Genomic DNA, 26,661 nt, shown 5'->3' with positions numbered 1-26,661 from the left:
CACCAACCCAACGCTACTGCTGCTACTGATAATATTGATAACACCAGCGATCCGCTGCTTCCAACCAATTCCACCGCACAACGCTCTACTTTCCCATATTTTCCGCCTTGTAAAATTCCAGCCTCGAGAACGTCTACTTTTACCACATTTTTACTTTATGCGCACCAGTTTTCATTGTTACGAAGATTGATGGGGTTTTAGGAGATTTATGTACATGTTCTCTTTTAATGGGAGGATTTTGGAGGGTCTGCCATCTGTGATGGGTCGGTCAAAGTTTTTGGGGGGGAGGAGAGCGCTCGAGCTCGGTGGGTATGTAGCAGGTCGATCAGTTTTAGGAAGGGGGTATGGCAACTTATCATTGGAGAGAACACGGGAGGAGGATCGACGCGGAGAAATTGGCGCTAGTGCCGCGTCGTGCAAGCTCGTGCATCTCCGGCAGCCGGCGACTCGGCTGCGCACGGGGTCCACCGGTGTCTCAGCACGGAGCCCCGCCCTGGCGCCAGCAAGTAGCCGTGAAGCAGCAGCGAGCAAGCAGAGCCTGGCTCGGCCAACGGAATCGAGCAAGCAGTGGGCCATTGATGAGAATTATCCTCGTTATCGACCATAAACGGAGTGAACGCGCGATCGTCGCGGACTCGCCGGTTCGAAACTCGTGTCGCAGCCGAGTTAACCACGGCTAATCACGATTTTAACCCGAGTGAGTCCCCAGGAAAATTCTTCCCGGGAGAAAAAGTGGCGGAAGTGTGGGAAAGTGCGTAGTCATCGATGCGAGAGCCCGGTACTCTAGCGAAACGCCGTCTTTGGGCAGAAACTGCTCGTGAAAAAAGGCGGAGAGGCTATTAAACGACAAACAGCGGCTCCTGCGCGGAGCTCCAGGTACGTCGAGCCCGACAAATCAGGCCTACCCTGCAACCTGCACCCTGCACCCTCCGCACACTTGTTTTTAAGCGAGAAAAACCCTCCGAGTCGATCAGCCGGCCCTTCGTGTGCTGCTCGAAGGAAGAACTGCCAATATGGCGGCCGCCTGGGTTTGCCTGTCAAAATTCCTCGCAGAACCTTGGCAGAACCTCAAAAACCAGCTCCACCTCACTTTCCTACCTACCGAGCAGTCATTTATACTCCCCGTTGTCATTGCTCAGATTTTCCACTTGGCCCGACCGACCGTCCCCCGAAGCTTCTTCCTCCTCTCGCCTTTTCACTCGTACTTCCTCTATCAGACTCTTGGAAAATGTTCGTCGAGACACGATTGATGAAAGATCTGGCCAATTCCGACTTTTATTGTTTCGTTCTGTCTTCCGACGAACACGCTGGCAGCTTTCGCAAGCTCCCACTACAATCCTCCCCCCTCTAATCGTTGCTAAAGTGAAGGAAAAAATGCATAGAGCACCGTCATAACAAAATGCGTCACGCTCTCCTGCCATTCGTAGCGCTTCCACTTTCATCGCCTAAATTTCTGAATGAGGAAAGTCGAGTCGTGGCAGGAAGAGTCTCATTAACTGGTAACAACTGCTGCCTCGTTCGCAGTGCTCGACTACAGCCTTAACAATAACGTTCGAGCTTCGAAGCTCTCGTTGATTATCCTAAAAACATTAGCATTTGACGTGCCTTATGGGACGGTCGTGGAACCCATTTCTGCTAATGTCACAAATCAAATGATACGTGTATTTTCTCTATACCGAGTAATGATTTTTGCTCTCGTTCATGTGCACAAATTAATCACACTGTCTCTCTCTCTCTCTCTCTCTCTCTCTGCGTTATTAGCTACAATTAACCTTAGGAAAAAACAAGACTCGACGTCTGCGCTGTACACGAAAATATTTGCACATTACACGCGAGTAGTGGGCTCTATTAGGCACGTACTCTTCTCTCCGCTCAATTCTAGTGTCAACTTACAGCAGCCTAGTCTGCTTATCTCGAAAGGTACACACAATGATAATGAGAACAAATACTAGTATTGATATTGAAAAAATAATTCATCAGCTTTGCTGAAAATTTAATCAAAGGGGGAAAATTTTCTCAATAGCAGTAAACGATTGATTTGTGTCTTTTTTCTTTTTTCCTCTGTTTTTTTTTTATTCCAATAATCGCGAGATAACTTTAAATGCCTTTCTTGATTGTATTATAATGGTGCGTCAGTATTTTTTTGTTCACTTCTGACGTTACTTGATTAAATATAGTGTACATTTATGATCGTCTAATTTTCCATGCACAAATTACGCAATAAAAAGTGTGAGCGAGGAAGTAAAATGGTCGGAAATGATTATTTGTTATATGCAAGCTACTCGTTAAGCCTGTTACACGTAAATAGCATTACTAGAGAGTTTCCCTAATATTATTCCAGGGTGCATCGAGCGCTCGTATGAATTTTCCTTGAAATTTTTTCTTCAGGATTAATAATAGAGAGAAGCGGTTTAAGCGCCGTACTTGGATCAATTGATGCCACGACTGTCTTAATCAAGACTAATTGATCCAGTACACAAAGCAACGTTCGCGAGACGGCAAATTTTCAGAAGAAGAATTCATCGAGACTATCTATCTCTAGGATCTTTCTTTTTCTGGAAAAAAGAAAAAAAAACAGAAGAAAATCATTAGGAAGACGTTTTAGAGTCAATAATTGTTTTGGAACGAGTAGTATACGAAGAAGGTCCGGTCGAACAGGCAACGCGTATCGCGCGTATGCACAAGTACTTTTTTTCTTACTTACGTAGAAAAGTTGGAACGTGAATAAAGATTATTTACCAAGTATTTTAATTGGAAAAATAGCAGCCTGTTTTTGTCAGCGACTGTACACGGACGATACGCGAATCGTGCGGATAACCAGCACGATTATTTTCGAATGCAATTGCGCCCAATAAGTGCTTCTAGTTGACTCGAAATCTCCCCTACATCAACTCCCATTTGTAACTTCAAAATTAGAACGCCAGGAAGTAGCGGACGATTCTTCTAATTCTGGATCCCAGGAATTTTTCAAAGCTTCACAATTTTCTCTCGCCCCACAAAATTTCTCAGGGAATATCCCACCACCGCTATTCTTCCTCGCTCTGCAAATAGGAAAAAACGAGAGGCGAGCCGAAGGTCCATGAATATTCGAGAGCTGTCATATCCGTCGAATACAGAACGTTGATGAACTTGAAAAATGAGTGGGGACGAATTTGGCGAGATAACCGTTTAATTTGGAGCAGGGCTAACTTTGCTGGTGGGATTGAACCTCGTCTCGCGTGTTGTGTTCCAGATGCCTGCTTTGGTTTCTTTTAGGGAGAAAAGAAGCAGCCGTTGGCTTCTAATTGCGATTACAGTTGACAGTACGGTTAGTAGACCGTGCTAGTTACGAAAGGGTCAACATGTTCATGCTGGATGATACTCCGCGTCTGGTAAAGCCGGTCCAGCGTTAACCCCCTGGGTTCGCTTTACCCCTCTGCTCCTCTACACCCACCCACGAATTATCGTTCTCGTAGACAAAGCGTTCCGTGAGCAAAGAAAGACTGGTGAACACATTAGGACCTATCGCCCATCGAGCATTCGCGTTTCTCCGGAAGATCGATATATATATGTTAAATTCGAGCTACGACAGCGTCCCGAAAAATCCTTCGAATCCCTCGATCCACCGCGGAACCGATTCCCCGAAGCCACCTTAGCTTCTATTCTCTTTTTTCATAAATGCGTCGAATAACAAAAGGTGTTTACGAATGCTTCTATTTTCCATCCGCGCGCTGTATCTGATAATCCAAACATCCAAGTGCCGGTTTTGCTGGCCAGCTCTGACGTCACAGTGACCCGTAAAAATAGCGATCGGTCTATTCGCAGCTTAATTTCTTAACGCGAGTTGCATTCAACGCCGGAAATACGTTTCTCGGCTAGAACTCGATCGACCCGCCAAGACACAGCATCCTCTCTATCCCTACACGATTTATCATTTTTTAACGAGAGACCCCCCCCCCCCTCTCTCTCTCTCTCTCTCTCTCTCTCTGTATTTTCTGCACTGGAAATTCGCTCGACCAAGTTTAAACGGGCGGTGGTGGTGGTGGTGGCGGTTGGTAGTAGTAGAGGGATTCAGCAGCAGCGGCGACTTGTACATTCAGGTTGCGCTGACGTCACCACACCCTCCACTGACGTCACACACCTGACATCGCCTCAAAGTGTCACGAATCCACCTTTCACCATTTTCGAGACTTAAAATCCACCTTAACCCATTTTCAATTTACCATAAATCCTATTTTTAAAAGCTCCATCGCAGCTGCGAATGCTTTTTTAATATTTCAAACTAGAGCGAGCCCTTGGCCACAAGAGTCGTTGCTACAATTTAGAAAAAAAAACTTGATGTCTTTTAGGTAGTTGTTTTTTTCCACGATAAGAGCGACCGCGCGCGGACGTGGAACATATGACTTTAGAACAATATTTTTCTCGGAACGAGAAAGCATCGATCGAAACGGCCAGTCCCCCCCCCCCCCCCCCCTCCTCCTATCAAGGTGTGCTTATTCCGCACTCTTTTTCCTTCTCTTCCCTATTCCTTCATCCAACAACCAGAAAGATACTCACCGATGAATAATTTACTGCTCGATAATATCGAGCCTATATAACAACCGAGACATTTCGGATGAAGAAATCTGACTCATCTTCTCGTGACCTCCGTTAAAACTGTATTCCTAGAGTCTAGCTAGCGCTTTCAGCCTCCCTCGATAACCGTATAACCCATTTTCTCTCTTTGAGAATGATAAAATATTTCATTGTTAAAAGTTGGCAGTTTTCTTTATCGACATTGCAATTGAAGAGAGAGAGAGAGTCTCTCTCTCTCGATGGCATATCGAAGAATAAATTATCGTAACCCAGGCCTAGTATTATTTCACTCGTTCGATGAGATAAGCTTCGTGGAAAACTCTCTTAACCGAGAAAGCAATGGTATAAGAATAAGGAATAAATATATTGTGTCGTAGAGAGCAAAATTTGCGTCGAGTATTTTGGTCGCGCGGCTCGTAAAATAGTCGTATACACCATAGCCGTGTCTAGCTAGGTATAACAAGTGTTTCTCTTTACAGTGCAGTTTGCAGGCGATTGATTGATCGATCGATCGGTCTACGTCACACAGTTTATTTTAAGCCCTCGCTTTTCCTTTGCGCACAATCTATTCCATTTGGCCGTACCAAAAGCACCATACTCACGTAGCAAATTGTTTCATTCGCGTAAAATCCTCTCCTTCCTTCAGGGCGGATATATAACGCAAAATGGATTTCCTGCTTTTAAATATTACGCCAGTCTTTAAAGCGGAAGGCTTATATATTTAGGAAAAGGTGTTAGAGGCCTGCCGCGCCGCGCCGCACCACACCACACACCGCGCTAGGTATATTTTAAGGCCGATCGATCGTTCTTCCTTCGATTCGCGATATTATATTATATTATGGAACAAAGAGCCCGCCATTTTCCTTTATTATTAGTTTTAGTATTCTTCAAGTCAGTCGGAAGAGAACGAGTCCAGGTGGATTTTAAGCCGTGTTCCCCGTAAATTTCGAGAATGACGAGGTATTATAATTGATCGGAACGCGTGGCCGGCTGCCATGGTGCAAGAACACCGGCTGGCAAACCGTCGCGTCGCTCGGCGCATGCGCAGCGGGCGCCTTGGTCAAACGGCCGCCGGGACACCATCCGTCGACACAACCGACTGACGTGACATCCTCGAGGAGAAAGCATCGAGCTTGCCAAGGTGGCGGCCCGGCGGCATACCCTCCACGGATTGGACGTTGACCCATCCGTTCTCAACTGTTGCTCGATTCGCAGCATCCGGGAATTACAGAGACCCCGGCCAATTGCCGCCGCCGGGAGACCTCGGCGTGCTCGATAGAAACGCTGCAAAACAAACCGGAGCTTGCAAAGAGCTTCCTTCCTTCCTTCCTTCCTTCCTTCCTTCCTTCCTACACCTTTTTCTGCATCCAATGGCAGTTTGCCATAACAGTCCTGTCGAACGACCGTCTGGTAAACGCAACAACCAGTATTCCACACGCTCTTGAAATATCTCTGAACAGTCCACGTCGCTCTAGTCCTTCTCTTCTCTGTCTTCTCTGCAAAGGTCTCGTCAACTTTTCCATGTGCTCAAATTAATTCTCAGAACGACCAAAAAATAATTCTTCGATTTTAATGTTTATAAATATTTATGGAATTTTTTGAATATCTACAAAGATGCCTTAAGGTCAATGACCAAATAATCGAGAAAACAGACTCGATTAATATTTCGTTTAACGAGTAAACTTATGGGAGAAATTGTAAAATTGACTCGTATCGGAATGTTAAAATGTCGATTTGAAGAAAAACATTTAGTTTTTAACTCTTTTTAAGTTGATGATAAAGCTAGCATAAAAAATGAGCAAGTTATCGAAGGTAAAAGAATGAAAAAGTTGTTAGAGGCCCTTAGAGGTTACTTCTTTACCATTGATTTATGACCAACAATTTTTTTTCGCATAAGAAATAATAATCCTCGATGCGTTTAAATACATTTCAGTAGATTTATCAAAATAAATTGTAACTGCTGCTTACGCAAGTCTCCCACCAGCCCTCGCTTTAACAAACCAAACGGCGAAGCCAGTTTGAGGCCAGTTTTTTCGTCTCTTAGTAAAAAATGCAAACTGTAGGAAATTCTATTCAATTTCAAGCTTTACCAAACGGATAAGTTTACCAAGACGTTCAGCAATGGATGGAAAATTTAAACTCGCTTCGAAATCTTTTCAAAATGTCCACAATTAAACCTGCAACCAAACCATTACATCTATAAACTCGTAAAAATAAAATAGTTTCCAAAGTCTTTTTAATGTTTCGTTAAACAAACTTGCTGTATAAGAGAGTAGTGTCTCTTGAGAAATAAATACAAGTATTTAATTTGTGATAATTAACTGCGTTTTCATCATAAGTTTTGAATTTATAAGGTCCCTATTTCTTCGACTAAAAGTGTTTAAAATAGACTTGTTGACGGTTGGGGTCAAATTTACCCCACAGTGACAGCTAAGGGTAAAAAAAAGGAGACCTACAAATTTTTTACTTCTTAGGGTTAAAGTTGCCAGTAATTGATTTTTTAAAAGCAAAATGCAATAACAGATCTTGATTGTACACACATATGATACGTGACTGTCTTTTGGTTTAAATTTATTGTAAAAGAACAATGTTGGTAACTTTGCTCTAGACTAATGTTAAGATAGTTTTGAATTCCGAATCTGTTTTTAAGTACAACTAGAAAGTCTGTCTAAAAACGGGACGTATGGTTCTTTTAATCATATTCTTCATTAGCAATATTAAAATTTTTTTAATACTAAATTAGAAAAAATCTGTTTCAATTTTTTCTTCAAGACAGGCTCAATCACTCTATAGTGATCAACCACAAATTTGGCTATTCTGTGCTAGGTGAACATCCCACATATAGACTCATTCTCGACAAGATAAAATATCAATTTCAATAGAAAATCCCCGGCATTAACCCTTCTCCGACCGGATCAATTTTATAACGTCAAAGGCCAGCTGAATCCATTGGACTCATCCAGCCTGTAATGACGAATTTCAGAATAAAGTTTTCTATATTTTTTACAAATGATTCAAAATGATTAAAACTATAAATTTATATTTAATACTGTTCAACAAACAAAGTCAATAATGTACAAACTTTTTCATTTTAAACTTTTCAAGATTTTTAACATTATTAAAGAATGTGGATTTATTAGATTCTACCTGGCTGGAGAAAGTGGTTAAAAGGTTAATAGTACTCAAGGCCTATTTAATCTTAAAATACTTAATTCAACAATGTTTCTTATAATTTGCAATATAAAAGCTATATACTCACAGTATTGAATATCACTGATAAATTTAAATAAAAGACTAAACTATGAATTTTTTTCTAAAAAAGGGAGGCAAGGCAAATATTGGCACAATAAAATATTCATTACATATATGATTTGAGTGTATGAGCAATTACAAATTTGTAACAATTCTTATAAACAATCCTTACTTTTTCCAGTATATTTAAAACATTTTATTGTTAGACTAATTTGTAATCTTTAGAATTAAAGCTTGAAAAAATTTCCAATTTTAAATTAATGCAACTTACCTTGGACCTCCTTAAACTAGTTGCTACAAGTAACTATACTGTAATTTAAAATGATATTCAAAGATGACATATGAATATGTTAAAATTAAAATAATGAATGGCTCCTTCATTAGAAACATTTCAGTAGCTTGCATGTCATAAGATAATGGTATTCTCCAGAGTGTTTCAGTCAAGGGTTAATAAACGATCTCCAAGTAGGTAATAATAGTAAACCTCTACAATTAATAGTTAAAATGAAGAAACTTGTGCCTCATATACTAATCAAGAGTATCTGAATTCAATGATGGAAAACCACTTATCTGAATGCATAAGTATATTACTGATGAGAATAGATAAATCTGGGTAACCACTTTTGCAAATATAAGAGATAACATAATAAACAGATTAAAAGCTGCATTTCAGAAACTCAGGTACTACTAACTAAAATATCATATTACTAAATATATGCAAAGCTGTCTCAATCAGTAATCATCAAAGATATTAGATCTTATTAAAGCTATCTAGAATTATTAGGACGATCAATTATAATGAACAAGTTATCCTAGACTTAGTACAAAGAAGAAGACTTCTACCAAGTATCTTAACAAGTCTCATAAAAATGACAAAATAATAATCAATTTAACTGATACAGTAACTCAAGATTTTGAGAATTTAAGTACGGTATAGTTAATATTCTGTTAGCTGCGTTTATAGCACCGTTATGCCATTGAGCCTTCATACCATTTACATATATGAAGACTGTTCGCTCAGAATTCATGTTAAACCTTTCTTATTGAAGGCTCACTTACTTACCTCAAAATACATATCGAGTGGTATCATGAGTATGCCAGCACCATCCATTCAAAAACTTAACATAATAAATACAGAGTTTTCAGTTGCTCGTATCCTTTTCTTCTTCACCCAGACTGACCTGGACTGAATTAAATATCTAGCTTATTCTGGTGAACATACCTATGGAAAAAATAAAAGATTCAATGTGTGACACGAAGAGCAAAAGCTATAGACAGATTAAACTCATTACCCACTGTTAAAATGGATAATTGTCATTATTACCCAGCAACTAGAGAAAAAACGTGTTTAACTAATCAACAAGGAAGCATTGATACATTTCTCAAGACACGTGTAAAGTAAAAGTGAAATAAAAAGACTGGTTTCACCCATGAGAATAATTAAACTGTGGGAGTAGGGGGGAGAGGGGACTAGATGCGACATGCGGTGGCCTTGTTGATTCATCAAGAATGGAAGCGCCATTCGATAAATAACATCAAGTGTCAAAAACTTTTGTCTCTTACGTCAATTCCATCATTTCCCTTGTCTTTTCCATTCCAGAGTTGCTTATTACACATTCCATTTTGTTATGAATAAATACTCAATACTATCCAGTGAAATGAAAAATATTGGTCAATCGGTTACAATCAAGCCTGGTTGGAATCACACGTATTGAGTTTACTCGTACCATAGCGACATCTCTACATCATCCCATGACAAACGGCAACCTGTCAGACGACAATGGCGTCCACCACAAGACGCCGGTAGGTGAAGGCGCTAGTGTCGCTTTTCCCCTCACCATTTCATCTCTGGGTGTGGTTCGACATCTTGCGAGAGACATGAGACATTTTGTAAAGCTCCGTTTCACGAGACGTTTCCACAACTAGGCGAATAACGATCGCTCGATCCTCCCTCGTGCATCTTCGCGCGTGAATGCTCCAAGTGATCCGGGGTTAGTTAGGTGAGGCGACACTTGATCGATTCTCTTTGGACTCGGCATAAAAAAGTGCACGCGCCAATGAACGCCTCCGGAACGCAGTAAAGCTCTGGCGCGCACGCTCTTTCCTCTCTGCGTCTCACTCTTTACCACTCTCCCTCACGCTGATTTCTGCCTGCCAAGCAAGCAGAAAGTCCTCGTGCTCGTGCACTCGTGAATCCTGACAGTGGGGCCAGTGGGGCTTTCTACCGGATTCGGGGGAGGGCGTCGAAGTGGTAGAGTTCAAAACGACCGAAGAGAGAGAGAGGTTATGTTGGGTTATCATCGATGACGCTCTGACAGCAGTGGAACCGGGACGAGAGTGAGTTTTCCTCAGAAAACCCCAAGAATTGTTTAAACCTACCAACACAAGAGCATCGAATTCAAACTGATCCGTGGTCCGAGGCTAGGCCCATTGATTCCCATATTACCCTTTTGACCTAATTTGTAGTTTCGTTTACGTCGAACTGTGCGTCGAAACCGAAACCACTAGGAACAACTTTTCTTTCAGTGTTGAAAATACATATTGTGTTTGTGTTTTTCGACTGATGTGTTCAAACCCAAAAGAAACACAAAAGTACCTCTAAAACTGTTTAGATTCATTGGCCGGAAAAGCAAATTCTTTCACCCACCCGGAATTGCTCGCATTTCCTCCAAAGTGCGCATGCTTGACCGGAAAATGAGAATATCTTTTGTTGAAGCGACGGTTGACGGTTATCCCGAATAGTGAGATGTCTTTTAAAGGAAAAGTTAATAATTCAGGAAAAAGAGCATTTTTCTACGCTGCGAGCAAATCAATCGTTTGTAGTAGATCTACGTTATTAGAAAGATCCCAGAGGTATATACGAAAAGGGCTGTGCGAATCTCCCATGACCGACTGTGTGTATGTGTGCGTGCGTGTGCGTTTCACATAGGAATTAGAATTTAATGGATTTTTATTTTTAGGTGTGGAGACGGTCTCGCTAGAGGGTGACGAAGCTGGTGCGAGGGGTGGGGGAGTCAGGGAAGTCCTGGTTGCTGTAGCGGCGGAAACGGAAGGCTCTGGAGGAAAATCGTCAGGAGTAGAAGCAGAAAAGCCGGAAGGATTGACCGCGAGAGCTGGTAGTGGCGGAGTTTGCTGGAGGTCGAATCTCTGCACGCGCCCACCTCTCGTTGGGGGTGGAAAGCTCAAGGGAGGCTGCCGTCGCGCACCACAGAAAGCGCCGGCGGCGTGACACAGGGCCCAACGTGAGGAGGCTCTCCAGGAAGCCGGCACGATAATCGCAGGAGCCTCTCGCGATCCGCTGTCCGGGCGGTCCTACTAATCAACCATCGCATACCGTGCGCCAAACGGCCATAGGATAAAGCACATCGCCAAGCAGGCAGCATGAACGAACTCGACAATCTTCGCCAGGAGGCGGAGTCACTCAAAAATGCCGTTCGTGTAAGTCCCGAAGCAGGACGACCAACGCTCGCCCACCACTTTCATCTTACATTCACCAACCACGTGCCATCCGACCCTCCACCCCGCCCCTTGCCTTCCAAATGCTTCCTGCAGCCTTTAAACATATCCTCGACCCTTCCTGTTTTTCTCAAGTCCCCCTACCCTCATCTTGTAACTATCGCAATTTAACGTGAATCATCCAATTTCCCTCTACAAACACTCTTCTAAATTCCATTATTCTTACTCGTTGAATCAATCTCGAATCATTGCAAATTACTCAAAAGAGAGTACTGCAAACTGCGAGTTTCTTACTAGCCACATGCACGGTCATCCAGGCACGAAAAGTTTAACTAAAAGTAGAAACGATTGCATTTATGTCGGTTATAATTTCTCAGCAAACTCCTCATCCTCGATGATTGGGAAATCGTTGCTACAGACCAAACTAGGTTGTAGAATTTTCCATCGGTCGAAGCGCGTTTTTGTTTTTCTTCCTCGCCCATAAAAAGATTGAAGCTTTTATCACGTTGGTTTCCTGCTGACAGAATATCTGTTCACCACAAGCGATAGCTCGTTGAATTGTCAGGATGTTTTCAAGGAGAGACAGTAACGTCTGTGAACCTAGTAGAGGATTTTTTCGCCTGGAAAATGTGTGGCAACTCGAAGGAAGAAGAGGAGTCAGCAACTTTCCCTTTCCCTACAGAGAATCTTGCGATCGATGAGCATAGCAATGTATATTTGTCGAGGATTTAAATTCATGGAAGTATCCAACAATAAGCCACTGTACCATTTATTAGATAACTTCTAATCACGTGTAATTATGCGCAATTTCGCTTCAATGTAGTCGATTCAAATGTTTTTTTTTTCTATTACATCTCGATACCGGTTTAAAAAAAACAATCCTTTATCTTTGTATCTTCGTACAATCCCGTGAAAAAAAAAATGCCTTATCTTCGTTGGGCCAGAGTAAATTATTCAGCGGCCTGCTGGGTCCTAAAATTGAGTTTGAAGGAAAAATTAAAAAGTCGGTCAGTCGCTGGTAGAAGTTTGCCCTTTAAAGTTCTCGAGAATGGAATATCCATGGTGTTTTTGGTGTGCATGGTGGTAGAAACGAGTTGCCGATAGTAGAGTGGTGTAGCGTGGTGGTGGTAGGGCGCGGCATAACCGTCGCTTCTGTGATCAATACGCCACCATCCCTGCCCCTCTTACACGCTACTCTCTATCTCCTTCCACCACCAACATTCTCTCTCTCTCTCTCTCTCTCTCTCTCTCTTCGTCCCCTTACTCCGTCACGCTCGTACACACAGCTTCAAAGCCCCTGAAAACCTGTAGCTCTTTCAAAACTATCCTTTCCACACTAAAAATCCACCATTAACAACCCCTGACACGATTGAGCCTTAAATCTGCCAACTCATGCATAAGTTTACTCGGCTAATTCATCCATTCACACATATCAATTTTCATATTTTCTCAAAGGACAAAATTGTAATACGAATTAATTCGAGAATCGATTGTGCAAAGTCCAAGTTGAACTTTTTTTGTTCTTTTGTAGATTGGAAATTGTGATAGATGGGAAGTTATTGATTGTTCGTTCATCTTTCAGGATGCCAGAAAAGCAGCATGCGACACTACCTTGGCTATCGCCACGGCGGGTATGGAGCCCATCGGGCGGATACAGATGCGAACGAGACGTACTCTTCGGGGTCATTTGGCCAAGATCTACGCGATGCACTGGGGAAGTGATTCTAGGTATCTGAAATTTTCTACGGTTCATCCAGAGTTCGTTTATGCACCGAATTATTGTAAGAAAGTTTCTGTGGAATCCATCCGGTAACGTTAAACCTTCGTTCACAGAAACCTAGTCTCGGCATCCCAAGACGGAAAGCTGATAGTCTGGGACAGCTACACCACCAACAAGGTCCACGCGATCCCGTTGCGATCCTCCTGGGTCATGACCTGTGCTTACGCACCCTCGGGCAGTTACGTGGCTTGCGGTGGCCTTGACAACATTTGTTCTATCTATAGCCTTAAAACTAGAGAAGGAAATGTCCGGGTCAGTAGGGAACTGCCAGGACACACCGGGTACCTGTCTTGCTGTCGGTTCTACGATGACAACCAAATCGTCACGAGCTCTGGCGACATGTCCTGGTAAACATTTTAACGTCAAATCCTCAAGGATCGAGCATAGAGCACTCTCAAAAAGAAAAGAACAACAGAAATCATAAATTTCACCTTGAAATTGTTCCTTAGTGCTTTGTGGGACATCGAGACTGGGCAACAGTGCACCTCGTTTATTGGACACACTGGTGACGTCATGTCCCTGTCGCTAGCACCAGACTCGCGCACATTTGTCTCCGGTGCCTGCGACGCTAGCGCGAAGCTCTGGGATATTCGCGAGGGCTCTTGTAAACAGACCTTCCCGGGACACGAAAGTGACATCAACGCTGTGACGGTAATTTTTGGGATTGAAGAATGAATGTTAGTGGTGGAAGATTTTTGTTGGTGTAACGAGCGACGTGCTTTTGTAGTTCTTCCCGAACGGATATGCCTTCGCGACGGGCTCGGACGACGCCACATGCAGACTCTTCGATATACGAGCGGACCAGGAGCTGGCGATGTATAGTCATGACAATATCATCTGTGGAATAACGAGCGTGGCTTTCAGCAAGAGCGGTAGACTGTTATTAGCTGGATACGACGATTTCAACTGTAACGTCTGGGACTCGATGAAAGCAGAACGCGCAGGTATGTTGGAGATTGGGAGGAAAAAGCAAGAGATACATAGTTTCATAAGAGAAGAAAAATTACCTCGAGCTCTTCTCTTATATCCACACTAGCACATAGACGCTTGGCAGTATGTAGCGAAACTTCCAGGGTTGATAAAAAATTAATAATTTTATTTTCTGAAAATTTCAGGAATCCTCGCAGGTCACGACAACCGCGTGTCTTGCTTAGGTGTAACGGAAGATGGTATGGCAGTGGCGACGGGCTCCTGGGACTCGTTCCTACGCATTTGGAATTAACCTGGGTCCGTGTGACTAGGTCGTTCCACCAAAGAACCAACTACAGCCAATCAGAAACCAACACAAACATTAAATATTACCAACTGACCATCGAGCAAGTCACGAAGTCAGGCTGTCAAGCTAGGAAACCTCGACTTCTGGTCGAGGATAGATACGAGTAACAAACAACAATAGGAATATGAACATCTTTAGGAAAAAGAGTGCGAGAAGAGTATAACCACTGGAAAGACGTTTATTATCCTGAAGAGTTTAGGCTCTTTAAACTGCAAGGTTGGCGACTAGATCGGGAAACGACGGTTCTGACATCGCGATGATCTCGATGAAGGACTAGGATGATGCCAGGAGCAGATTCCCCAGGATCGTCTTGCAGGATCGTTCACCAAAGTCGTTCAAGGTCGTGCATCGAAACCTCACGGATACACCAGAGGGGAGATCAGTTCGGCTGGTTTTTCGTTACCTTACGGGAGGCTCGTGCACGGGGATGGGGGTACCGTGTTGGAGGAGACGACCCGAAAGCTGGCGGGGCGTATATGCACACGCAACACTCGCATCGATGCACAAAGCTGCAGCTTCACGGCGAGCAAGATTTCAACTCAGTTCTCCCAGTATACATTGGCACAACGGAACTTGTCCCGGCACCGTGAGATCTCGTAGGAATTGTCACACGAGCACAGGGAAAATCCGTGCATGGTCCGTGAAAGAGCAGCCAAAAAGGATAGCTTTGCACTGCAACCGGCTGGACACATGGCCAACCTCGATTAATTTCTAGACTTACGTTTATTTATTTTGTACAGTCCTCTGCCATAGGCCGCCCTACTATCCGAGGGATCGACTGTTTTTCACACTGTAAGACTGCGATAGATTGGAGCATGGCGCGGCCCACTAATAATCAAAGAAGAGACCCTCTAGAGAAACGTCCTTCCTTTTGCGCCGACCGCTCACTCGCCTAAGGCTTTCACTGGTCAGCAGACCCGTTGTTTTTATCTCGTATACTTGATATTAATGTTCGTTACGGCGAGGACCACAATTCTTTCGTCGCTGATTTTTTCATTGTTTTCACGAGCCAGGAAAGTACGGTCGTTGGTACCTGTGCTGTTTGACGAATTTTCCTGCTTTGGAAGGAACGGTCTCGCGGGTGTCTCTTCCGGAAGAGGAGGTGCAACTGCGGGCGAAACGCAGTTTCTTCTTTTTTTTTTTTTTTTTATTAAAGTGCGAGAGAGTGAGAGAAAGAGAGAGAGAGAGAGAACAAAAGAGCGTGAGAAAGCGAGTGAGCAAGGGAATGAGAGTGAGAGAGAGAGAGAGAGAGAGAGAGAGAGAGAGAGAGAGAGAGATCAGGCTAGGAATATTTAATGTAACGTGTAACTGTAAAACGTTTAGTTAGTAGCTTCTATCTTCGTCATCCGGGATGAAAGGCAAAGAACCGGAAGTTCCTTTGAAATAGGACCCAAAGAAAGCCGCGGTCCCGGAATTATACCGCGAGAGAGACCAAAACCTTTTACGAGCTTTCAGTTTTCACCTAGCTTCTTCTTCTTGTACGGATTCTATTCCCAAACCAAATTCCTTCTACCGCCCCCCTCCCTCCCTCCCCCCTTCCTTTTTTCCAAATCTGTCCAGTTCTCGTCGGAAAAAATAGGTGTTTAAACTGTGTATGCATTTAAAGTAATAATAATGTTAACGATATCGATTAATCTATTTCTGTCTTACGAGGGTTTTCACCAACGGAAACCGTGGGCAAAGAGGGAAAAGAAAGAAAAAAAAAACATTTTCAAACTGCCACCAAAGCAGCTCCATTCCACTGGTTCCCGATCGCCTTCCGCTCTCGTTGTGCTAAGAGAAATCTCTTTCGCGCCAGCAGCTCGATCGCTGAAAAGATTTCGCAAGTATATTGAAAGAAAGGGGAGGAAAATCAGGAAGCAGGTTTATCAAGGCGGAAATCGATGTGAAGAATAAATTCATTTATTTTCCTCCATCGCCGCGACTGGAAGCTCTATCTTTTTCTACGCCGTCTTGGTTTTTTCCGATGAACTTGGCATCTTGTCAAATTGCGATTGGTCAAGGCGAAAGGGCGCCTCTTTACCGACCGAGTTCAAGGCGATCTGTAACTGGCACGGGCTCGGCTGCGCACCAATTGAGTTTGTTATCCGGTAACAACGTCAGGGACGCCTTGCTACGAAGAAATTTTCTGCGTCTCGATGATGTTGTCGGGAAGATTCAGTCCCCGCCAAATCTTCCGAATAATTAATATTAATATGATTGTAATTTATAATGATTAATATTTAATATATAAGTATCTAAGGAGGCAATGATCGTTCACTCGTTCAAATAACGCAGGATCGCAGTCCGGTGACCACGCTTTCCTGTTGAGAAAGAGAGTAAGAATGTGTGCGAGTGTGAAAGTGTGTGACTGAATGATTGAGAGAGATTGTGAAAAAAAAAACAAATCACTAGAATCATTAATAATTATCCACAAAATACATAATTATTAATAATGTACCGAGTCCTAGATCCCTGTAAAATTTTTATTTTTCTCGATGGTAAACTATTTAGTTTTATTCACCGCGTAGCAAAGTTTAATTTATCATAGACTTTTTTCTTTCCTATCAAATTGGAGTTAAAAATGTGTTATATCTTTTAGTTTTATTGACCTTTTTTATACTATTTAAGTGATATACTAATTAAACGCCTTCGTGATTGTTAATTTTGTCGAGTATCTTTTAATGTCCAATTTTATCCAAAGAAGTGTCAGCTGTAAAAGAAATACGGAACAAAAACAATGAGAGAGCAAGTGAGAGAGAGAGAGAGAGAGAGAGAGAGAGAGAGAGAGAGCGCGAAAGAAGTGTGTGGATGGAGTTACGAATTGCGTGGACTCCGGAACGCGAGGTTTCTTTTACCAGTAATGAACAAAATGAGACCGATACAGAAAGAAAAAGAGAGAAAGAAATATAAACCAGAGGAAGAGAAAAAAAAACTGAGATTTCGATGTTCGATGGACTGTAATTTGTAATTTTTTATCTGGATTTCTTCGTATACCTGCAACTTATTAGTAGCGACCAAGGGAACCGGCCGATTTTCGGTTGCTCCAAGTTGATGACGCTTCGAATTTTTCTATTGTTTCTACGATTGTACTCAAAATTCATTGTGAAGCCTCTAGTCATATAGAGAGAGAGAGAGAGAGAGAGAGAGAGAGAGAGAGAGATGATTAAAAAGAACGACATTAAAAAAGGTAAAAAAAACATTTTAAAGAGGGAGTGAGAAACGGATGAACGAAAAACTGCGCAAAGCCTTTTTCCTTCAAGACACACACACACAGGTTAAAAAGAAGAAAAAAAACATAAATACACATATATATATACACACACACACATTTAACACACTTTTATAAGCATCGACCAGAGTGGAAGGAAGCGAGAGAAAGAGCGTTAGAGAAATATAAAAAAGCGTGAAAGAGCGAGAGAGAGAGAGAGATCCACTTACGGATTTTCACAGCGATCGATGAATCTTTTTTTCCTGAAAAACGTATCAAATAAAAATGCTTGGAAGTAAACGTTAAAGGTTTTTGACTTTTTTTGCACGAACGCCTTGCTTGGGTCCTATTTCAATCAGAATGGTAATCGAGTAAGGAGGGAGAGAAAAAAGGAGTGCAAGTGCGTGTGCGTGTGTGTCAGTGCGCGAGGGAGAATAAAAATGCAAATGCACCGACGCGACGATTTATTCTCGTGACACGTTAACGCTTTGGACGACCACGGGGCGGGGCGGGGAAGACCCGCGCCAGGAATACTGCCTCTTTCAAACTTACGAACAAAAAATAAACTTAAAGTACGTTATATAGTACGTCTATTATACACAAACACTTAACCCACTCGAGACGAACAATTATTATCGAAGGAGCGAGTATTTTTTTTCTCTTTTACATTTTTTATATTCCCGAGCGAAGCCACCGTTGTCGAAACGCTCCACTTATGTTTCTCACGAATATTCCAAAGAGATTTTGGTTCTCGCGGCTACTTCTTTCCCTATCGATTCATGGCGAACATTCAATATCGCTCTCCAAACTTATACACACACACGTACGACAATTATACACGGTCGAGGGTAAGCCGTGCGTAAAGTCTCGAATGGGTTAAAGCGCTGTTAAAGATATACGGAAGAGGAGGCGATGTGGAAGACGACGAAGCAAAGTGGAAAGTGCCGGGTTGTAAAGGGACGAGGGGTGGGAAGTGAGAAAAAAAAGATCAAATGGAACACGAACATTATAAAAAGGGAACGAGCAGTGTACCATCACAGAGCGAACTCGTCTCCACTGTTAAATGGTAGATAGTTACAAAAGTTTCATCACTTTTTTATATTATAAAAAGCGAAAAACAAAGATATACATATATTTCAAAGATATAAATATATATAAGTATAAATACATATATATATATAAATAATATATGTGTATATAAAATAACGAGTACGTGGACGGTTAGCCTAGGTTTTCATCGTGATGATGGACATCGTGATACTCTTGGCACACGGACTAGGGCGTAGATAGTGCAGGAGGGGGGGGGGGGATTTTCGCTCTGCAACGCGTTCCCGGAGGAAATCGACGGGCGGGAGGGAGGGGGGAGCGTGCGCCCGTATCCCTTTTTTTATTTTTCTTTCTCCTTTTTACTATTCTCCGCTCAATCGCAAAGATAGGATGCTCCCCCCCCCCCCCTCCACTCCTAAACACGTTCGCAATTTTCCTCCGAAGCCCGTGTGCGCGGGTGCGTGTCCCTCCTGTCCCTCAAAAGTTAGGGACGAACGTCATTCTCGCAGGCAGGACATTCCCGCGAAAGAATCCTCGGCGCTGCCGCTGCTAATTTTAGAAACCCGATCGGAGGTAAACAACAAGTGCGAACCGCTCGCGAGGATTCCAGCGTTTCCAGCGCCTCCCCGAGATCACGCGATGTTTGCCGAACGAAATTGGCGCGGCGAGACTCTCCCGGTGCACATGCGCTTCGACAGAGTCCCAATAATATTGTCCCCCGGGACCGAAACCATCTTTCGCGTCACTCGGAGCGAAGCAGAAAAAAGACAGGCTCGCCAACGCAACGCCACATCGCGTTATGGACCAGACAGACGTAGAGCTCCGTGTTTTCTTCGCGATTTCCCACAGGAAACTCGTGAAAATTCTCGACACTCTCGGCCCTCATCACTCGCTTCTTCGGCACTTTGAGAAACCTGCGACTTTTCTGGTAGGACCACAGCGGACTCTGCGTTCGACATAACCTAAGATTTTTCATAACCTCTTCGTCGGACGGTTCGTTTAGCAGCAGAACCAGTGGGAATCGCGAAAATCGGACGCTTCGTCGAATCGAGCTTCTGAAACAGTTTCCTCTCGTCGAAACGCTAGAACGACACTCTACGAGCATTTATCGACCGTCATTAAACCTTGCGTCTAGTGGGAAAAACCCTGCGTCACAGTTGTGTGTGGGACTTTTTTTTGGAGATCTCGTAAATCTCGTTTGCTCGGTCGAGCGTTTCGTGGTATACTATATACGTGTTGTTTGAATTTAGTGTATGGTTGCTATCGAACCTTGAATCAACCCTCGAGTTTCGCACGTATTTCTCGCACAAAGTATTTTTATTAATCCAGTAAAGAGCGATGGCAGATGAAGCGACGCTGCGAACGTAAACGTAAACGTAATTCAAGCCACGCAAAAGTGGAGCGTAAGCGCATTGATTTCGCATCGCTTACGCTTCCGTTTTTCCGTGGCTTGAATTACGTTTACGTTTACGTCACTACGTTACACTTCGGCTGCCTTCACCCAATAAAAGACTCACTTTGAGTCGAACAGAGTTTCTCTTGGGGAATTATCGACGGTCGATAACACAGACCGGGATTTAAAATAATTTTCGCTATTCGAGTAGGTGCACTCGTCATAATGATAATTCTACGCACAAAAAATGCCAGCTTCCTCACTGGCTCGAATAAAGAATCAAAGACGCTGGAGCGTGTCTTGAAAATGATAAAAAAGACTGATGGCTTCTCACCGATTACGTTTCCTTTTTTTCGTCGCTGCTTAAGAAAATGAAAAACAAAGAAAAGAAAACGAGAACTGCTCGACCGGCAAATTCGATTAAGTAAACTTTGGACACTAGGGTGTGGTGAGAGAAAAAAAGAGTGAAAATTAGTCGTTGAGATCGGAGACAGTGATTAACAGGTGCAGCACTTCGATAGGGTTTCCTGTATGTTGTTTTTATGATCGCGGGACTGGAACCATTTGTTAAAGTATACCAGATATACATATGGAAGAATGAGTACTGTTGGTAACAAAACTATATATAAATAATGACAGTACGGAAAGTGATGGACGAGGGGAGGTGGTTTTAAAAAAAAGTATCGCAAATGGCGTTACATCGGAGTTCGTTAATTCTTTATTAAGGAGCGATGTCGAACGACGCAAAGAAAAATGGCGCGCGAATGGTAAAATATTAAAAGGCGTACAGGTGGAAAAAAGTCACTCTCGCCAAATCAATGTCGAGAGAATAAAAAATTACAATTCCACCTGTGCGTCACTTTAATTGCCAACATCGCGAAAGAGAATTGGCAATGATTGGACTGGAAATACGATGGTTTCCTCGTGGATATATATATATATATATATATATACTATGAACAACGGTATATCAATATCATACACGTATATCGGAGCGTTTTGCCAAATCGAAGAGCCGGCAACTTCGCGAGAATCCCCAAAACGTATTACGAGAGAGAACAAAAGCACAAAAACGATTGACTGTTGTTTCCTCTGCAAGTGGAACTACTATCATTACACATACTTGCGTATATCAATTATTATTATTAATTATCGCCATTGAAATCACCGCCATTCATCCTTCATGATCATTCTCATCTTTGTCACCAGCATTATTATTGTATAATTGATATGAGTGTGGACAAAATAAAATGTACTTGGTAGTATCGAATGCTGTATTTTTATCCTTTGCATGTAAACTGAACTGGGAGACATCCCTCTCAACATTAATGTTAAATCAATAACTATAACTCGACTTGTGGAATCCAATTAAAAATTGCTTAATCTAATAGAATCGAGTTTCCTGTACACTGGTCTTTAGATCTCTTCCAAACTGCCTGCTCCGTCTCTTCGTCCTTGGTCACCGGATCTGAAAAAGAACTTTTCGCCAATTGTCTGCAAAGCTCACAAGCGAGTGTACTTTGACTCGCCATTGGTATTCTCTCTGCATTCTTCGACATCCTCCCTCAGTCCCTCGTCGAGCGTCGTTGGACCGGGTTTATCGGAGTCTCGGTGGATTTTCGAGGATTCGTCGTGGGAGGGGCTGGTACCGGAGCAACGTTCCACCATTAGATCCGTCCGACTGCTGGTCCCTATTAGGTGGTGGGTATCCTCCTCTTCGGATTCCCCCACCTCTGAAATTTCCTCCAACAGGAGATGTCGCCTCTTCTTGGCCTCCTGACAGCCGTTCTGCAGCCCCTTCTTGCTCGATCGTTTCAAGGAATCGTCAGGATCGCTCGACGAAGGAGACCTCGTCATTGGCCAGGCGAATACTTCCGACCCTAAACACGGTTTGTTCAGCTGCAGCGTTTCACGCTGGACCTCCTCGACGTCTCCATTCTCCTGCTCCGGCTCATCGGACTGGTCGAGAAGCTGAACGAGTGGCTCGGATCTCCCGGACGAGGCCTCGGAGGATCGTCCGAAGAACGAAGTGACTCCAGGCTTGAGTTTGATCCCCCTGTCCTTGAAAAACCTATCGACGTCCTGGCAAAAGTGCTGCATGCCGCTGCGCCCGCTCCTCTCCTCGTCGATGTTGTCCGAGTCGTCTTGAAGAAGAAAGAAACTATGAGACTAGGTGGAAAGAATTTTGCGAATCCTCGGCTAGCTTTACCGTTAGACTGGACAACCGGCCGGAGCCCCTTTAAGGGCCGACCGGATCCATTTTCGCGTTTCGGTCTAGCGACGAGTTTTTCTCCCTCGAGCCGCGTTCCTCCGCAGAAATCGTCGTCGCCGCAGGTGTCCAGAATTCTCGTTCCGAGACTCTTCCTTTCAGCATCGGCAGCCACTTGTTCGACCAGCAGCCTCCGTTTCCTTTCGCAAACCTGCCAACCAATTATTTAACCCCCGTCGAAAAGAAAAATGAGGCTTGCTGAAAAAGCGTCCCCCATAATTTATTCGACGGTGCACGCGAAAAAGCGGACCAAACGCCTGCAGTGGCCGAACGCGAGGATTTTTGAGGAAAAATTGATGATGCGGAGAGAGGGTTGGCGGGTTGGCCAGTTTGAGGGTCGGAGGAGGATGCTTTTTCCTCGTTTTGGCCGGGAGAGTTATCGCGAGTGCGCGTACAGGCTTAAAAAGTATAACGAGCGCATGAAGCGTAATACCAAGCGAGTACCTGGTCCTCGTTAAGGCTCGGAGGCATCGAAAGCTCGGTGATTTGATTGGCTGGCTCGGGTTTCTTCGGGGCCTCCGCCACTGGCCTGCTTCCGTCACTTTCCTGCAGGTCCTTTTGGGTAGTGGCTTCTTCCCTTTCCTCCTCGCTCTCATCCTCCGACGATGACGAGGACGACGCTGATTTTTTCCCCACAGGATGGAACTTTAGCGGAGGATGGGGAGACAGGGTGCACGTGGTGAATGATCAAATAGCTCCGAGGTGATCTTATTCAAAGCACGAATTCTGTACCAGACCTTGACGAAACTAGTTCTTACCAGAGCCATGCTGATATTGCTGGTACACGATTCTTCAGCTTCTTCGTCGGGCTCTTGCTTCTTCTGTCCGGCCGTAACCGCCTCCTTTTCGGACGCCCCAACCGGTTTGCGTAGCTTCCTTTTCTTCATCAGCCCTATCCGGGTCGTACGTAAACAAAGATGAAGCTGGTGACGATATTCCAAATATTCCTCAAAAATCGCTGCTTCTACGATCAATCGAGCACACACTTTCAATAACGAGCGTAGCTTGCGCAAACTCTCCTCCTTTCGATTTTTTAATACCATTCTATTTTACTCTCTGTGTCAGTTTTTGTTTTCTTTCTTTCTTTCGACTCGGATCAACTCTACCGCCGAGATACCGACGGCCCACGCACGCGACGATGCTCGCGAAGGAATCGTTGGCACTCGTAAGATTCGCAGCAGATTTTTTGTACGACTGGCAAGAATTTGCCACTCGCAGAGAAAAATTTCATTTACCGTTCACGCTAGCCATGAGCTTCATCTGGTCTTCTTCGTGCCAGCGCTTCCTCTCGGCATATTCTGCTTCCGGACCACCGCGTAACCTGCAAAACTCAGTTTCAGTGGACAAACAATTCTCACGCTACTCCTCGCAAAGTTTTTCTCGTTTCACCATGCTTCCGCGCATGCCCGATCACGCTGCGAAATCGGCCGGCAGTCCAGATACCGCAGATTCTTGCATTTCAAGGTCAACGTCTTACGATACTTCTCGATCATCTTCACAACGGGATTACCGTTCAGGATCAGCACTCTCAGAGACTCCATGTCTCCGACGATCTAAAATATACATGTATATATACACAAACAGGTTATATCGATAAACATAGGTGGTAAACAATCCGAGTTTCGAATGCAAGAAGAAGGCCGTGCCTCGACAATTTCGACAGTGTCGATCCTATTGTAAGAAATATCGAGCACCGTGAGGCTCTTCAGCTCTCGTAGGTGTTCCAGGTCCGAACTGGTCTGCAGGTAGTTGTGCGACAGGTTCAGATTGGTCAGGCTCGGCAGCTTCTCTGAAAGTCAAGGTCAAGGTCAAGGTCAGCCCACGAAGGATACAGGTTCCCAGTACAATTCACCGAGATTCTCGATCCTGTGTATGTTGTTGTACGAGAGAACCAGGCTATCCAATTGCGTCAGCCTCTCGAGATTTTCCAATTTGCTGATCAAATTGTGCTGAAGAAAGAGGCTCCTGAGCTGTTCCTGGTTCTCCAGGTTCGCGATCTCCCTTATCCCGTTGTTCTCCAGCCACAGACACTTTAAGCCAGTGTACCTCTCAAGATTTTCGATAAACGAAAATCCTTATTTGAAAGAAAAACGTAACCATTTCAAGGATTTTAACTTCAGTTTTTGTCACCTTAACGATCTTTCGACACACATACACACAGACTGCTCCTTACCTTTGAAATGCAAATAAAGAACGTCGTTCAAGTGCGGAGTTTGATAGAGCTTCAATTGCCTGCAGTGTTTCCTCAAAAATTCCTCGGTCATCCTGAAACGCATATATAGATATATATATATATATTGCCCAGGACTACTGAAAAAATTGACTGAGCGACAGTTTAAATTACCTTACACCGTGTTTCTTTTCGTCAAAATCGTAAACCTTCCCCTTGATCAGACATTCGTCGGGTTTCTTCAATTCGTCGAACGTAAAATAGTCTGAATTTTCGTTGCACTCGCCACTGATTAAATCTTTTACAATCTGGTCCTTCGTCAGAGGTGTCTCGAGTTTGGGCGACGGGTCCTCCACGCTGGAATCCATATCGCTATCTTCCGATGCAACTTTTTTTGGGGGATTTTCTTTGACGTCCAACGTCGAGAAGATGCGAGCGATTCTATCGGAGAATTGAGCCACGGCTTCTTCCTTGCGCGACTCAATGTCTTCTTTGCAGAAAGCAATCTTCTCCTTCATTTCTGTGGCATAGCGACCCTCCTCGTTGTCCGAAATACTTTCGCAGTACTTGAGAGTCTCGTCGAGAGGATTGCTAATGACTGTGACGACGGAACCGCTGTCGCTGCTGTCGAGGTAATTCTCGTCGATACCGCCGTCCCTCCAATTCATTTCTGTGCAATTGGCAAAAGGTTCCGGCTGCTCCGGACAGTCGTGAAAAATCTACGGAGTGGCCGATTAATTTCAGCTGCTGAATTCTATTCGAAAATATTTACCTCCTGGTCCTCCTCGGCTTCCGAGACTGAATAAATTTTGTCCAGTGACATAACCTAGTCGCGTCTATTTATACAGCTGCCTGCTTGCTCTACGCGAGGACCAACAAAATTGTGTTGTCTTGGTAACGCCAAGGCTGATCGATATAAGATACAACTTGGAATAACGATCGAGCTTCAATGAAGATACTGGATGGCGTCCATCTTGTTGACAAGGCAGGCGTTAGATTACGGGGAATTAAATGTTAGGAGGCATGTGTGTGTGTGTGTGTGTGTGTGTGTGCACGAAGAAAATCTTTATTATCGAAACAAGAATGAAATTGAAAATAAAACAGGGTTTACCAAGGTAATCGAGCGTAGAGAAGCGAATTCGAAGCTGAGGAGTCAGAGTCGGTCTATCTATTCAACTCCCTGCCAGCAGTTTTCGCTTTGTTCTCGTTTCCGTCTGGTGCCGCTGCTTGTTTTTCTGCCGGGCCCTCTGCCTCACCCCTCCTCTTTCTTCCTTCCTTCGAGAACACATCGATGGCTGAATAAGACACGGCGGAGCCGTGTTGTATATTTATATTTATTAAGCCTTTCATTCTCTCATTAAGATCAATATACAGTTAAAACTTGTCTCTATTGTATATATATATTTTTTAATACATATATTTATGTGTATTGTTTTAACGACGCGAACAGCCTCTGTCTCTTTCTGCTCGAGGGGAGCCAGAGCTATGTCGACCATTTATTTTGTGTAAATCTTTTAGAATATAATTAATGAGATATATTTACTCGTAACAAGAATAACGGCGCTATTACTACAAACCGAGTCAAATTTCCCTAGAAATATGTGGTAATCAAAACAGTTCAATAATATTATTGATAAGATCGTATCTTACTTCTAAATGCTGACTTTACCCCGAGGCCGATTTAATCTCGGTGTCTCTCTTACTGCCGAATAATTGGCTCCGGAGCGTACAGAGGTCTTTGCTACCTATGTTCACATCTCTTATCTTAATTTAAATTTTATTTACGAAATTAATTTATAAACGTAACTATCTTACAACTATTATTAACTTTCCATCTGTTAGGCCACATTATTGATCAATTAGCCTTTTTACAGGACAAACTTCCCATCCTCTTATCTCATTATTACTCCATTATTTACTTTTTAATTAACCTCTATGTCAAATTTTGCATCTGATACTTACTACTGCTACTCATACTTTCTTCTTCTGACCTGTTTTGATTATCAATTCCCCTATTTTTCTTTCCTCTTGTCTTTTTCGATGTATACTCTCTTCAATCTCAATTATTTATTTCTCTACCTTTATCCACATTCGCCAATGGTAGTATTCAGCAGAGACTACAGTTGCGGAATTGTTGAGTAATTCTTTTTAAACTTCTACTTCTACAGGATAGAATTGTAGGATCTAAGATTAATCCCCAATAACACACATCTCTCCCTCAACTATTGTTTTTGCTAAAAACTACCAATGATTCTGAAATATATATATAGTTGC

At 43.3% G+C, this 26,661-nt stretch overlaps 2 protein-coding genes across 4 annotated transcripts; one reads left to right on the top strand and one right to left on the bottom strand.

The window, feature by feature from the left end:
- Positions 1-490: 490 nt before the first annotated feature.
- Gbeta13F (guanine nucleotide-binding protein subunit beta-1) lies at positions 491-17,730 on the top strand. 2 transcript variants are annotated; one of them, XM_066741307.1, is made up of 7 exons: positions 491-876; positions 10,767-11,244; positions 12,845-12,990; positions 13,096-13,389; positions 13,492-13,693; positions 13,770-13,986; positions 14,158-17,730. In XM_066741307.1, the coding sequence occupies exons 2-7, from the start codon at positions 11,188-11,190 to the stop codon at positions 14,262-14,264; spliced, it is 1,023 nt and encodes a 340-aa protein (XP_066597404.1). In that variant the 5' UTR covers positions 491-876; positions 10,767-11,187; the 3' UTR covers positions 14,265-17,730. The 2 variants fall into 2 exon arrangements, with proteins under 2 accessions (XP_066597404.1, XP_066597405.1); XM_066741308.1 differs by lacking the exon at positions 491-876 and adding an exon at positions 9,813-10,143.
- Positions 17,731-18,861: 1,131 nt separating this feature from the next.
- Positions 18,862-25,638, bottom strand: dtr (defective transmitter release). Of its 2 annotated transcripts, XM_066741129.1 has the most exons (12): positions 25,499-25,638; positions 25,160-25,360; positions 24,562-25,106; positions 24,391-24,482; positions 24,070-24,291; positions 23,864-24,006; positions 23,607-23,770; positions 23,453-23,538; positions 22,976-23,109; positions 22,662-22,862; positions 22,158-22,368; positions 18,862-22,092 (listed from the first exon to the last, which is right to left on the bottom strand). In XM_066741129.1, exons 2-12 carry the CDS (start codon positions 25,208-25,210, stop codon positions 21,452-21,454), a joined length of 2,490 nt encoding a protein of 829 aa, XP_066597226.1. In that variant the 5' UTR covers positions 25,211-25,360; positions 25,499-25,638; the 3' UTR covers positions 18,862-21,451. The 2 variants fall into 2 exon arrangements, with proteins under 2 accessions (XP_066597226.1, XP_066597228.1); XM_066741131.1 differs by lacking the exon at positions 22,662-22,862.
- Positions 25,639-26,661: the final 1,023 nt, after the last annotated feature.

Source organism: Prorops nasuta, unplaced genomic scaffold (assembly GCF_024137725.1).
Source record: "Prorops nasuta isolate Cenicafe-Biocafe unplaced genomic scaffold, Cenicafe_Pnas_1.2 PNAS00025, whole genome shotgun sequence".
Taxonomy (NCBI): Eukaryota; Metazoa; Arthropoda; class Insecta; order Hymenoptera; family Bethylidae; genus Prorops; species Prorops nasuta.
This window is presented reverse-complemented; position numbering and strand designations above follow the sequence as displayed.

Coding starts and splice junctions, on each gene's coding strand:
- Gbeta13F (XM_066741307.1), top strand. CDS start 11,188: ATGAACGAACTCGACAATCTTCGCCAGGAGGCGGAGTCACTCAAAAAT. Junction 11,245..12,844: donor CACTCAAAAATGCCGTTCGT/GTAAGTCCCGAA, acceptor TTCATCTTTCAG/GATGCCAGAAAAGCAGCATG. Junction 13,987..14,157: donor GATGAAAGCAGAACGCGCAG/GTATGTTGGAGA, acceptor TGAAAATTTCAG/GAATCCTCGCAGGTCACGAC.
- dtr (XM_066741129.1), bottom strand. CDS start 25,210: ATGTCACTGGACAAAATTTATTCAGTCTCGGAAGCCGAGGAGGACCAG. Junction 24,483..24,561: donor GAAAAGAAACACGGTGTAAG/GTAATTTAAACT, acceptor TATGCGTTTCAG/GATGACCGAGGAATTTTTGA. Junction 23,110..23,452: donor GCTCATGGCTAGCGTGAACG/GTAAATGAAATT, acceptor CGACCCGGATAG/GGCTGATGAAGAAAAGGAAG.